Genomic DNA, 14,405 nt, shown 5'->3' with positions numbered 1-14,405 from the left:
CCTCTGCTTAATGCTCAAGCACACTGCTACTGGAAGAGGGCACTGTGAGTGTAGAACGGTTTTCAGCACAAAATATTTATGTTATTGCTGCTCATATGCAACCTGTCCTAGAGGAATAAGTGTTCTCAAGGGCAGATCTCATGCTGTCAGTTGTAATGATGTAGCTGCCAGCATAAGGTTATCAGCACTAGAAGAGCAGGTGGCAATAACTGCGGGGGAAGACTGATTCCATATCAGACGTGCAGACACTGGTGGCACTTCTGAAGAAAATAACGGGAAACAGTCTGATAAAGAGATTTAGCAATTTCATGCAAGAGTGATTTCAGGGCAACGCATTTATTTCTATATTGCGTAACTCTTCCTTAATAGGGATTTTTTTTCCATTTGTTGGGTACAACACACTGACACTGAAACCTTGAGCAGGCCTGGCCAACCCGTTATGAAAATAAATCCCAGCAAGCCTAGTCACAGTTTTGGTATTAGAAAAATGCTAAAACAGTGGCAATGCATGCTGGGACTTGTAGTTTCCCAAAAGCTGGGGAGCGAGATTGGCCAGACTTGCTCTAAAGGCATTAAACGCAAACATGTTACACACTCATACATTGTCTGCATCTTGGTGCAACGATTGTTCTGAACCACAGAATCGCACCACTAATTAGCCCCTCTGCCTGGATAAAGTCATACAGAGCAATGGACTGGAGGGCCCCATCAGTGACACAGTGGCACTTCATATACAGATTCAGATATAGCCACACAGTTATACAAGTGTTGCATATCAAATTAATCAGTGCACTCTAATAAAGTGGTTACGTCATGCTGCAATCAAGATTTACACTCAGGCGAAAAAAATGATGGACTGCTAATAGGTTTGACTGGGGCTATCATTTTAGCCCAGATGCTGGTGTTGCTACTCCCCCAAGCAATCTTAGAGAAGCAGCTGCCGTGATCCATAACACATGGGTTTGGGAACTTACTCCTGATCCCAATGTGTTTTTGTCCGATCGCTGGCCCAATTTCAGCTTATAACAATGGCTGCTTATTGGATACCACGTTAATGAACATCAGTCTTTGTATTCATAGTGTTCCCACTAGGATGCAGCCCGGTGTGGTATGGGTTAGCTATGCCCGCTAGAAATGGGGGCATGGCTGCCCGGGAAGGGGGGCACATGCCATTGTAAGGGGTGCGCCCAGCAAGTTCAAACATGGGTGCCTTAAAGCATTTCCCTCACCAAATAAATGCAGTCTGCATTCTTTTGGTGGTAATTGGCAATGTAACTTTTTCCGCTGCGACCTGGGTGTGGGGAAGGCACAGGGCAGGCTGTTTTAGCAGGGCACAGTTAAAAGAGCATGGCACATTTTGTAATTTTTATATTGGGCAGGGCGCTGTGCCCTTCTAAAACTGCCTCGGGTTAACACGAATAGTCATATGATCACAAATTAATATACTGGAAATAGTGAATGAAATAAAATATACTGGAAATATTTTGTTGCCAGTCTCCTTCCAGCAGGTCAATTGGTTAAAAAGTTTTGAGAAAAAAAGTCTGAGACTGGAATGTATTATATCGGACAGTTGGAAGAGTCATGTTGATTTTAGGGTGAATGGAGAATACAAGCACAGAATCCACTAAGTGCACCCAATAGATTTAATAAAGACTATAAAAAGATAAACAGATTACAGAAGAACAAACAGTTCTATTACTGAATAAAAATGAATAGCCTGCTTCCAGATACCATACTGGCATAGATTCAAGAGGCTAAATCTGATGCTAAATATGCAGCATTCTCGACACCTTCACCAAAAAAGAAAACATTCTCCATGACTGCATTTATTCAGACCAACATATTTGTTAGTGCAGTAAATTCAAATTGCCATGGTCTTAAATAAATCAATATCTACAACAATATTTTTTTTCAAATGGAAACAGACTTACGAAACATGGTGTAAAATTGCTGAGGGTTCAGGTTCCATTTCCCCCAAGGAGTTTTGTGTCCTTTAGACTGAGCATAGTGGCCATGATTAAACTCTGGTTCTGTCCCAAAGGAATCCAGAACTCGCAACATGCACCTAGAAAGAAAAAAAAAGGAAAAATATAATTTAGCTACTAAAAAAATAGCTGGCATGTATAAGTGATATCCTAAGGGGGATATTCAATCAGCGGCGAGCATCTCCCGTCGGAGAGATGCCCGCCGGGCCCTATTCATTCAATGCGGTTTTCCTGGACAGCATTGAACAGGGTATCTTGGCAGAACGAGCCCGACATCAAAGTGGTCGGGCTCGTTCTACCGAGAACGGCCGGGAAGTGACGAGCTTCCGGCTGCAGCTCGCCTCTTCCCGGCCACGCCCCCTTCTCACTCCCGGGCAGGCGGGACATTGAATCCCGACTGCATGTTCGCGGTCGAGATGACCGAGAACGGGACTGGGTCACGGCGGTCGCGCAAGCTCCACTGCCGTGACCCTCACATTGAATACACCCCTAAAGCTGGGTACACACCTAGATTTACCTATCCAATCTGTCGTGGTAACAAAAATCTGGAAATTTATGGGAGCAAATAAAAAAAATCAACCATTTGCGCCCAAATGCTGGAAAATGTATATATATATATATATATATATATATATATATATATATATATATATATATATATATATATATATATATATATATATATATATATATATATATATATATATATATATATATAAATATACAGGACCTGCACTCTCACCCACATATATGGTAACCGCTAGGGTGCCGTATAAATAGCAGTGTCCCAATGGACAGTACTATGTAGATACAGTAGCTCCCGTGAGGGAAAACAGCACTCACCAGACTTCAAACAATAACGGTGTAAAGGAACACTTGGTCCCAGGTTTAATAATTCTTACTTGGAGCCTGCCGACGTTTCGGTCCAACACGGACCATTATCAAGGCAGAAGGTGTCCAAACATGTCAACATCAAGCAGCAGTGCATCAGCAAGGGGTAACAGGGACAGGGAGCCTCTGACCGGGTCCCTGTTATATAGGGGAGTGAGTGTACTCCCACCGATAATTGCGCTCCATTGCGTGGAGCGCATGACGTCACTTCCGGTTAAAACCGGAAGTGCGCGGCCGCAATGTATTGCGGCAATACGGTGCCGTTCTAAGGCACTAAGGATAGCGGTCAGCTATAGTACAGCTGCCGCTGGGGTGGTAAGGGCTGGCCAGGACAACTGGGACTAAGAGAATGAGTCCGGTGGTAATGCATCATCCGGACATGTGACCTCTGCACAATCGCGGCTGCTGATTGGTGCTAGAGTGTCACGTGTCATTTGTTTATATGGGAGCTGTCAAAAGCGTGCAGTGTGTATGTACTAGGGCTGCAAACAGGGACCCGGAGCAGGTTGGGGGTGGAGGGGGAAGCACATAAATATACATGTGGAAAATAAAATAAACGCAGCATATGATGCACATATAGAAATGTGTAAATAGCAAAAATTACATGCACAAATATATAAATGAAAAAAATATATATAGATACAATACATTAAATGTGCAACGCCACACGCATTATGAAACAATAACTGATGACACAGATTGGTGCTGAAGGCCACCAGAGCACTATATGGGATGTGTCTCCATGTGCCCCCTCACTACTTGACTGTTACAAAATTGTAAAAGGGTCATGGGGCTAAGGGGACGGCCACTTAATTAATGCTGCATAAGTAACATGGTAGGTAAGACCGTGTACCATTCATGGACCACGGCAAAAATATAATGGGTACAGTGCAACATGCAATGAAAATGTTGCTAGAAGACACCAAAGCATTATATGGGGTGGGTCTCCATGTGCCCCCTCACTATTTGACTGGTACATATGAAAAAAAGGGGTATGGGGCTAAGGGGACGGCCATGTATTAAATGCTGCAAATGAATGGTCATATTATGACAAGCAAGGTAAGGTCGGTAAAAAATTATAGAGGGGATAGCCGCCATGTGCCTCCATGGGAATGATTGTAAGGGGCCTGGGAATAGTAGGCTATATAGTGAGGATGGTGTAGTATAAGTAGGGGGTAGATGGGAGGGCCAGTGCTACAAAATCGTGAAGCACGTCCGTTACCGTCGGGTGCGTGCATAGATTGTGATATATGCGTTGGCGCATAACGATGTGGATGCTGCGTGAGCACCGCTGACTGAAGTAGGACGACAGATCACTTAGATCAGAAAAAGGGATCCATGGTTGGGGACCACACGTTAAGAATGAAGGAAAAGACAACAAGAAAAAAGTGAAAAAAACGTGAAAAACAATCTTCATATCCAACGGTGGGTACATAATCCGTCTGGTCTATCCATCTAAGTGTGGAGTCCCAGGTGTGGGTACAGAGAGTCCTAGTGTCCAAGAAAAATGTTCAAGGGGTTATTTTCGTTCATCCCTTTGGGCGCAATCGTATCCAGTCTGTAGATCCATCTACTTTCTAGTCTGCGTAGTGCTAGAGTTCTGTCGCCTCCCCGGGGGGGTGGAGGTATCCAATCGATGAGTTTGCACCTCAGATCGGGTACATTGTGTCTGGCCTTAATGAAATGTCTAGGAACTGGGAGGTCTGCTGTCCCAGTGGCAATGGCTTGTCTGATAGACATGCGATGGTTAGCCATCCTCTCCCTAAATTTTCTGGTAGTCATACCGACGTAGTATAGCCCGCATGGGCATATCAAGATGTAGATTAGGTGGTCCATCAAGCAATGTAGCTTGTATTTGATCTTAATAGGTTGTCCCGTCCTGGGGTGTGGAAAAGTAGGCCCAGTCAGCATACTACTGCATGTTGTGCAGCCGCTGCATTTGAAGCATCCTGGTCTTCTCTCATGTAGCCAGGTATTGCTTTGTTGTTTGTCCGGTTGTTTAGTAGGTCTCATAAGAAGTTGCTTGAGGTTTGGGCCTTTTTTGTAGGCCATCATTGGAGGTGGTGTGTTAGTCAGATGGAGCAGGGGATCAGTCCTTACGATTTGCCAATGTTGACGGATGGATCTATTGGTCGTTGTTGCCATATTGTCAAATGTGGTGGTATAGACCATCCTCTCTGGTTTCATTCTGCTATTAGGGCATGTTTCTTGATGTTTTTGTCTTGCTTTTCTAAGACATTTCGTAATCGTAGATGCTGAGTAACCCCTCTCCTTGAATCTTGTTGACATCTCAGTCAGTTGTTGTTCCATCATAATATCCTCTGAGTTATTGCGCATAACTCGCATAAATTGAGAGATGGGCAAGTTGTTCTTCAGGGCTGGGGGATGCTGGCTGGATGCCAGAAGCAATGTGTTCCTATCCGTAGGTTTACGGAACAGGGTGGTGTTCAGCTGTCCGTTGATCAAGGTGACGGTGATGTCAAGAAAGTTAACCGTGGTTTCACTCGCTTCGGAGGTGAATTTGACCGGGTTGTCAAGTGCGTTCAGTGTGTTGACCATGTCCAGGAACGTCTCAGTGGTGCCATGCCAGATAATGAAAATGTCATCTATAAACCGCTTATAGAAGCGTAGATGTTGCCCGTATACTGGGTATATTTGGGTCTGTTCATAATGGCTCATATAGATGTTGGCGTAAGATGGCGCTAGGTTTGAACCCATAGCGGTCCCGGAGCATTGGACATAGTAGGCATCCAGATAAAGGAAATGGTTGTATTTCAAGACTTTCTCACTCAGGTCTATCAGGAATTCGGTGGGCGGTGTTGGTCGGTGGTGGGTACTGAGAGCTCGTCTGAGAGTCTCAAGTCCTTCCTCATGGGGGATAATGGTATACAGAGAACCCACATCCATGGTGGCTAGGATTACATCAGAGAGATCACCTGATACCGCTTTAAGTTTCATTAGGAAGTCACTGGTGTCACGGAGGTAGCTGTCACCCTGTTGGACTATGGGTTGAAGAAATGAGTCCACATAGATGGCCAGAGGTTGCAGGAGAGAATTGCGTGCCGATATTATCGGTCTACCAGGTGGGTGAGAGGCGTTCTTGTGTACCTTAGGCAAGGTGTATATGATAGGGCAGACAGGGTGGTTGACCGTCAGGTATTCAGTCGTGCTTTTGTCTAGCCAGCCATTAGTGTACCCAAGCTTGATGGTGTCATCAACCAGTCTTTTGAACGATGGTATGGGGTTAGAATCTACCAGGGTATATGTACTACTGTCACTCAGTTGTCTCATAATCTCCTGGTTGTAGTCTGTCCAGTCTTGTACCACAACGGCTCCCCCTTTATCGGCCGGTCTGATAACCAGTGTGTTGTCATTCTTCAACTGGAGTAGGGCAGCCCTCTCTTTGGGCTTTAGATTATCGAATTTAGTGTGGGTCTTTCTGGGTGTGGTGTCAAGGTTGACCAGACGAGTAAAGGTCTTAATACTCGGGTTTGTCGATACAGGATCAAAAGTCGACGGTCTTTTGAATGTACTGCTGGAGGTGTGTATTTCAGTGGGTGGGAAATGTTCCCTCAATCTGAGTTTGCGACCAAACTTAAAGAGGTCAATGGTAGAGTCAAAACTATCATGTGGGTAGGTAGGAACGAAAGACAACCCTTTTGCAAGTAATTGCATGGTGTCTGAGTCTAGGGGTTTCGAAGAGAGATTGAACACTAGGTCAGTGGCCTTCTCCTGACTATTTGGCTTAAAGCGCCCCCGCCGGGGGTGTGGCCTGCGTGTTCTTGGACTGGTTGGTCTCTTGGGGTACGGGTGCTCTGTCCTAAAAAAGGACGTCTAGGTGGGCGTGTATCTGTGTTATCGGTATCTGATGCAGATGCCGATGAACCAGTGTCTCTTCCAAACTGTGCCCTGCGGTTATCTCGCCTCTGTCTCGAGAACCTCTGGGGTCTTTGTTGGCCTGAGTTGCCCAGAAGCCACCTGTACACCGTGTGGCTCAGAGGCCACAGTGGCCAATTTATTGCGCTTAAAGGAGGTGAGTTCGTTTTTATAGGCCTCTACCTGTAGGCGTAGTTTTTCAATCAGGTTAGTGGAGCGATCGTTCCTGATAGTAGCTATATTTTTCACAGTGAAGTCGTCTATGTCAGCTTTGATAGTTTTGAGTTCAGTGCCCACCTCCTCAATGACAAGTAGCATTAAGTCTTGAGAGCACTTATTGAGGACACCACACCATCTACTGCAGAAAACAGGGTTTGACCGACCGATAGTGGGTACGTTCTGGATTCTAAACCCCCTGGGAATTTGTTTGTTACGGTGGTACTCCGATAGGAATTGACCGTGTAGAGATAAATCAACCTCCCGTTTCTTAAGTCTAAGTAAACGGAAGTACAGGTCTGGAGCTGACTCGCCTGGTAGGGAGTCAAAGTCAAGTTTGTCGAATAGGACTTTGTCAGCGTCGTCGTCAGTCAGTGAGACGATGCCATGTTCGGCTTGTAATAGTAGTTGGTCGTCAAGGAGACCGGGTATGCTAAATGCCATGCCCGATTAATGGTCAGGTCAATGTCCTGATATGTACAGAGTCCCTCCACTCCTATTAGACTGACCTGTCCAACTGTCACAAGCAATGTGTTAAATACAGTGGTGGGTGTCAGGTATGATATTGGGCCACGTCTGGGGTCAATATCTCAATGTAAATATACAGGACCTGCACTCTCACCCACATATATGGTAACCGCTAGGGTGCCGTATAAATAGCAGTGTCCCAATGGACAGTACTATGTAGATACAGTAGCTCCCGTGAGGGAAAACAGCACTCACCAGACTTCAAACAATAACGGTGTAAAGGAACACTTGGTCCCAGGTTTAATAATTCTTACTTGGAGCCTGCCGACGTTTCGGTCCAACACGGACCATTATCAAGGCAGAAGGTGTCCAAACATGTCAACATCAAGCAGCAGTGCATCAGCAAGGGGTAACAGGGACAGGGAGCCTCTGACCGGGTCCCTGTTATATAGGGGAGTGAGTGTACTCCCACCGATAATTGCGCTCCATTGCGTGGAGCGCATGACGTCACTTCCGGTTAAAACCGGAAGTGCGCGGCCGCAATGTATTGCGGCAATACGGTGCCGTTCTAAGGCACTAAGGATAGCGGTCAGCTATAGTACAGCTGCCGCTGGGGTGGTAAGGGCTGGCCAGGACAACTGGGACTAAGAGAATGAGTCCGGTGGTAATGCATCATCCGGACATGTGACCTCTGCACAATCGCGGCTGCTGATTGGTGCTAGAGTGTCACGTGTCATTTGTTTATATGGGAGCTGTCAAAAGCGTGCAGTGTGTATGTACTAGGGCTGCAAACAGGGACCCGGAGCAGGTTGGGGGTGGAGGGGGAAGCACATAAATATACATGTGGAAAATAAAATAAACGCAGCATATGATGCACATATAGAAATGTGTAAATAGCAAAAATTACATGCACAAATATATAAATGAAAAAAATATATATAGATACAATACATTAAATGTGCAACGCCACACGCATTATGAAACAATAACTGATGACACAGATTGGTGCTGAAGGCCACCAGAGCACTATATGGGATGTGTCTCCATGTGCCCCCTCACTACTTGACTGTTACAAAATTGTAAAAGGGTCATGGGGCTAAGGGGACGGCCACTTAATTAATGCTGCATAAGTAACATGGTAGGTAAGACCGTGTACCATTCATGGAACACGGCAAAAATATAATGGGTACAGTGCAACATGCAATGAAAATGTTGCTAGAAGACACCAAAGCATTATATGGGGTGGGTCTCCATGTGCCCCCTCACTATTTGACTGGTACATATGAAAAAAAGGGGTATGGGGCTAAGGGGACGGCCATGTATTAAATGCTGCAAATGAATGGTCATATTATGACAAGCAAGGTAAGGTCGGTAAAAAATTATAGAGGGGATAGCCGCCATGTGCCTCCATGGGAATGATTGTAAGGGGCCTGGGAATAGTAGGCTATATAGTGAGGATGGTGTAGTATAAGTAGGGGGTAGATGGGAGGGCCAGTGCTACAAAATCGTGAAGCACGTCCGTTACCGTCGGGTGCGTGCATAGATTGTGATATATGCGTTGGCGCATAACGATGTGGATGCTGCGTGAGCACCGCTGACTGAAGTAGGACGACAGATCACTTAGATCAGAAAAAGGGATCCATGGTTGGGGACCACACGTTAAGAATGAAGGAAAAGACAACAAGAAAAAAGTGAAAAAAACGTGAAAAACAATCTTCATATCCAACGGTGGGTAGATAATCCGTCTGGTCTATCCATCTAAGTGTGGAGTCCCAGGTGTGGGTACAGAGAGTCCTAGTGTCCAAGAAAAATGTTCAAGGGGTTATTTTCGTTCATCCCTTTGGGCGCAATCGTATCCAGTCTGTAGATCCATCTACTTTCTAGTCTGCGTAGTGCTAGAGTTCTGTCGCCTCCCCGGGGGGGTGGAGGTATCCAATCGATGAGTTTGCACCTCAGATCGGGTACATTGTGTCTGGCCTTAATGAAATGTCTAGGAACTGGGAGGTCTGCTGTCCCAGTGGCAATGGCTTGTCTGATAGACATGCGATGGTTAGCCATCCTCTCCCTAAATTTTCTGGTAGTCATACCGACGTAGTATAGCCCGCATGGGCATATCAAGATGTAGATTAGGTGGTCCATCAAGCAATGTAGCTTGTATTTGATCTTAATAGGTTGTCCCGTCCTGGGGTGTGGAAAAGTAGGCCCAGTCAGCATACTACTGCATGTTGTGCAGCCGCTGCATTTGAAGCATCCTGGTCTTCTCTCATGTAGCCAGGTATTGCTTTGTTGTTTGTCCGGTTGTTTAGTAGGTCTCATAAGAAGTTGCTTGAGGTTTGGGCCTTTTTTGTAGGCCATCATTGGAGGTGGTGTGTTAGTCAGATGGAGCAGGGGATCAGTCCTTACGATTTGCCAATGTTGACGGATGGATCTATTGGTCGTTGTTGCCATATTGTCAAATGTGGTGGTATAGACCATCCTCTCTGGTTTCATTCTGCTATTAGGGCATGTTTCTTGATGTTTTTGTCTTGCTTTTCTAAGACATTTCGTAATCGTAGATGCTGAGTAACCCCTCTCCTTGAATCTTGTTGACATCTCAGTCAGTTGTTGTTCCATCATAATATCCTCTGAGTTATTGCGCATAACTCGCATAAATTGAGAGATGGGCAAGTTGTTCTTCAGGGCTGGGGGATGCTGGCTGGATGCCAGAAGCAATGTGTTCCTATCCGTAGGTTTACGGAACAGGGTGGTGTTCAGCTGTCCGTTGATCAAGGTGACGGTGATGTCAAGAAAGTTAACCGTGGTTTCACTCGCTTCGGAGGTGAATTTGACCGGGTTGTCAAGTGCGTTCAGTGTGTTGACCATGTCCAGGAACGTCTCAGTGGTGCCATGCCAGATAATGAAAATGTCATCTATAAACCGCTTATAGAAGCGTAGATGTTGCCCGTATACTGGGTATATTTGGGTCTGTTCATAATGGCTCATATAGATGTTGGCGTAAGATGGCGCTAGGTTTGAACCCATAGCGGTCCCGGAGCATTGGACATAGTAGGCATCCAGATAAAGGAAATGGTTGTATTTCAAGACTTTCTCACTCAGGTCTATCAGGAATTCGGTGGGCGGTGTTGGTCGGTGGTGGGTACTGAGAGCTCGTCTGAGAGTCTCAAGTCCTTCCTCATGGGGGATAATGGTATACAGAGAACCCACATCCATGGTGGCTAGGATTACATCAGAGAGATCACCTGATACCGCTTTAAGTTTCATTAGGAAGTCACTGGTGTCACGGAGGTAGCTGTCACCCTGTTGGACTATGGGTTGAAGAAATGAGTCCACATAGATGGCCAGAGGTTGCAGGAGAGAATTGCGTGCCGATATTATCGGTCTACCAGGTGGGTGAGAGGCGTTCTTGTGTACCTTAGGCAAGGTGTATATGATAGGGCAGACAGGGTGGTTGACCGTCAGGTATTCAGTCGTGCTTTTGTCTAGCCAGCCATTAGTGTACCCAAGCTTGATGGTGTCATCAACCAGTCTTTTGAACGATGGTATGGGGTTAGAATCTACCAGGGTATATGTACTACTGTCACTCAGTTGTCTCATAATCTCCTGGTTGTAGTCTGTCCAGTCTTGTACCACAACGGCTCCCCCTTTATCGGCCGGTCTGATAACCAGTGTGTTGTCATTCTTCAACTGGAGTAGGGCAGCCCTCTCTTTGGGCTTTAGATTATCGAATTTAGTGTGGGTCTTTCTGGGTGTGGTGTCAAGGTTGACCAGACGAGTAAAGGTCTTAATACTCGGGTTTGTCGATACAGGATCAAAAGTCGACGGTCTTTTGAATGTACTGCTGGAGGTGTGTATTTCAGTGGGTGGGAAATGTTCCCTCAATCTGAGTTTGCGACCAAACTTAAAAAGGTCAATGGTAGAGTCAAAACTATCATGTGGGTAGGTAGGAACGAAAGACAACCCTTTTGCAAGTAATTGCATGGTGTCTGAGTCTAGGGGTTTCGAAGAGAGATTGAACACTAGGTCAGTGGCCTTCTCCTGACTATTTGGCTTAAAGCGCCCCCGCCGGGGGTGTGGCCTGCGTGTTCTTGGACTGGTTGGTCTCTTGGGGTACGGGTGCTCTGTCCTAAAAAAGGACGTCTAGGTGGGCGTGTATCTGTGTTATCGGTATCTGATGCAGATGCCGATGAACCAGTGTCTCTTCCAAACTGTGCCCTGCGGTTATCTCGCCTCTGTCTCGAGAACCTCTGGGGTCTTTGTTGGCCTGAGTTGCCCAGAAGCCACCTGTACACCGTGTGGCTCTGATAATCAGAGGCCACAGTGGCCAATTTATTGCGCTTAAAGGAGGTGAGTTCGTTTTTATAGGCCTCTACCTGTAGGCGTAGTTTTTCAATCAGGTTAGTGGAGCGATCGTTCCTGATAGTAGCTATATTTTTCACAGTGAAGTCGTCTATGTCAGCTTTGATAGTTTTGAGTTCAGTGCCCACCTCCTCAATGACAAGTAGCATTAAGTCTTGAGAGCACTTATTGAGGACACCACACCATCTACTGCAGAAAACAGGGTTTGACCGACCGATAGTGGGTACGTTCTGGATTCTAAACCCCCTGGGAATTTGTTTGTTACGGTGGTACTCCGATAGGAATTGACCGTGTAGAGATAAATCAACCTCCCGTTTCTTAAGTCTAAGTAAACGGAAGTACAGGTCTGGAGCTGACTCGCCTGGTAGGGAGTCAAAGTCAAGTTTGTCGAATAGGACTTTGTCAGCGTCGTCGTCAGTCAGTGAGACGATGCCATGTTCGGCTTGTAATAGTAGTTGGTCGTCAAGGAGACCGGGTATGCTAAATGCCATGCCCGATTAATGGTCAGGTCAATGTCCTGATATGTACAGAGTCCCTCCACTCCTATTAGACTGACCTGTCCAACTGTCACAAGCAATGTGTTAAATACAGTGGTGGGTGTCAGGTATGATATTGGGCCACGTCTGGGGTCAATATCTCAATGTAAATATACAGGACCTGCACTCTCACCCACATATATGGTAACCGCTAGGGTGCCGTATAAATAGCAGTGTCCCAATGGACAGTACTATGTAGATACAGTAGCTCCCGTGAGGGAAAACAGCACTCACCAGACTTCAAACAATAACGGTGTAAAGGAACACTTGGTCCCAGGTTTAATAATTCTTACTTGGAGCCTGCCGACGTTTCGGTCCAACACGGACCATTATCAAGGCAGAAGGTGTCCAAACATGTCAACATCAAGCAGCAGTGATGTATCGACAAACCCGAGTATTAAGACCTTTACTCGTCTGGTCAACCTTGACACCACACCCAGAAAGACCCACACTAAATTCGATAATCTAAAGCCCAAAGAGAGGGCTGCCCTACTCCAGTTGAAGAATGACAACACACTGGTTTATCAGACCGGCCGATAAAGGGGGAGCCGTTGTGGTACAAGACTGGACAGACTACAACCAGGAGATTATGAGACAACTGAGTGACAGTAGTACATATACCCTGGTAGATTCTAACCCCATACCATCGTTCAAAAGACTGGTTGATGACACCATCAAGCTTGGGTACACTAATGGCTGGCTAGACAAAAGCACGACTGAATACCTGACGGTCAACCACCCTGTCTGCCCTATCATATACACCTTGCCTAAGGTACACAAGAACGCCTCTCACCCACCTGGTAGACCGATAATATCGGCACGCAATTCTCTCCTGCAACCTCTGGCCATCTATGTGGACTCATTTCTTCAACCCATAGTCCAACAGGGTGACAGCTACCTCCGTGACACCAGTGACTTCCTAATGAAACTTAAAGCGGTATCAGGTGATCTCTCTGATGTAATCCTAGCCACCATGGATGTGGGTTCTCTGTATACCATTATCCCCCATGAGGAAGGACTTGAGACTCTCAGACGAGCTCTCAGTACCCACCACCGACCAACACCGCCCACCGAATTCCTGATAGACCTGAGTGAGAAAGTCTTGAAATACAACCATTTCCTTTATCTGGATGCCTACTATGTCCAATGCTCCGGGACCGCTATGGGTTCAAACCTAGCGCCATCTTACGCCAACATCTATATGAGCCATTATGAACAGACCCAAATATACCCAGTATACGGGCAACATCTACGCTTCTATAAGCGGTTTATAGATGACATTTTCATTATCTGGCATGGCACCACTGAGACGTTCCTGGACATGGTCAACACACTGAACGCACTTGACAACCCGGTCAAATTCACCTCCGAAGCGAGTGAAACCACGGTTAACTTTCTTGACATCACCGTCACCTTGATCAACGGACAGCTGAACACCACCCTGTTCCGTAAACCTACGGATAGGAACACATTGCTTCTGGCATCCAGCCAGCATCCCCCAGCCCTGAAGAACAACTTGCCCATCTCTCAATTTATGCGAGTTATGCGCAATAACTCAGAGGATATTATGATGGAACAACAACTGACTGAGATGTCAACAAGATTCAAGGAGAGGGGTTACTCAGCATCTACGATTACGAAATGTCTTAGAAAAGCAAGACAAAAACATCAAGAAACATGCCCTAATAGCAGAATGAAACCAGAGAGGATGGTCTATACCACCACATTTGACAATATGGCAACAACGACCAATAGATCCATCCGTCAACATTGGCAAATCGTAAGGACTGATCCCCTGCTCCATCTGACTAACACACCACCTCCAATGATGGCCTACAAAAAAGGCCCAAACCTCAAGCAACTTCTTATGAGACCTACTAAACAACCGGACAAACAACAAAGCAATACCTGGCTACATGAGAGAAGACCAGGATGCTTCAAATGCAGCGGCTGCACAACATGCAGTAGTATGCTGACTGGGCCTACTTTTCCACACACCAGGACGGGACAACCTATTAAGATCAAATACAAGCTACATTGCTTGATGGACCACCTAATCTACATCTTGATATGCCCA

General features: G+C 46.0%; 1 protein-coding gene across 2 annotated transcripts in view; it reads right to left on the bottom strand.

The window, feature by feature from the left end:
* Positions 1 to 14,405, bottom strand: part of MGAT5 (alpha-1,6-mannosylglycoprotein 6-beta-N-acetylglucosaminyltransferase) — a 131,021-nt gene that overhangs the window by 26,805 nt on the left and 89,811 nt on the right. For both annotated transcript variants that reach the window (XM_083153813.1, XM_083153814.1), the window contains exon 10: positions 1,932 to 2,065. In XM_083153813.1, the coding sequence (XP_083009939.1) occupies positions 1,932 to 2,065 (134 nt within the window). The remainder of the gene's footprint in view (positions 1 to 1,931; positions 2,066 to 14,405) is intronic.

The sequence above is a fragment of the Crinia signifera genome, chromosome 7 (genome assembly GCF_055691185.1).
Source record: "Crinia signifera chromosome 7, ASM5569118v1, whole genome shotgun sequence".
Taxonomy (NCBI): Eukaryota; Metazoa; Chordata; class Amphibia; order Anura; family Myobatrachidae; genus Crinia; species Crinia signifera.
This window is presented reverse-complemented; position numbering and strand designations above follow the sequence as displayed.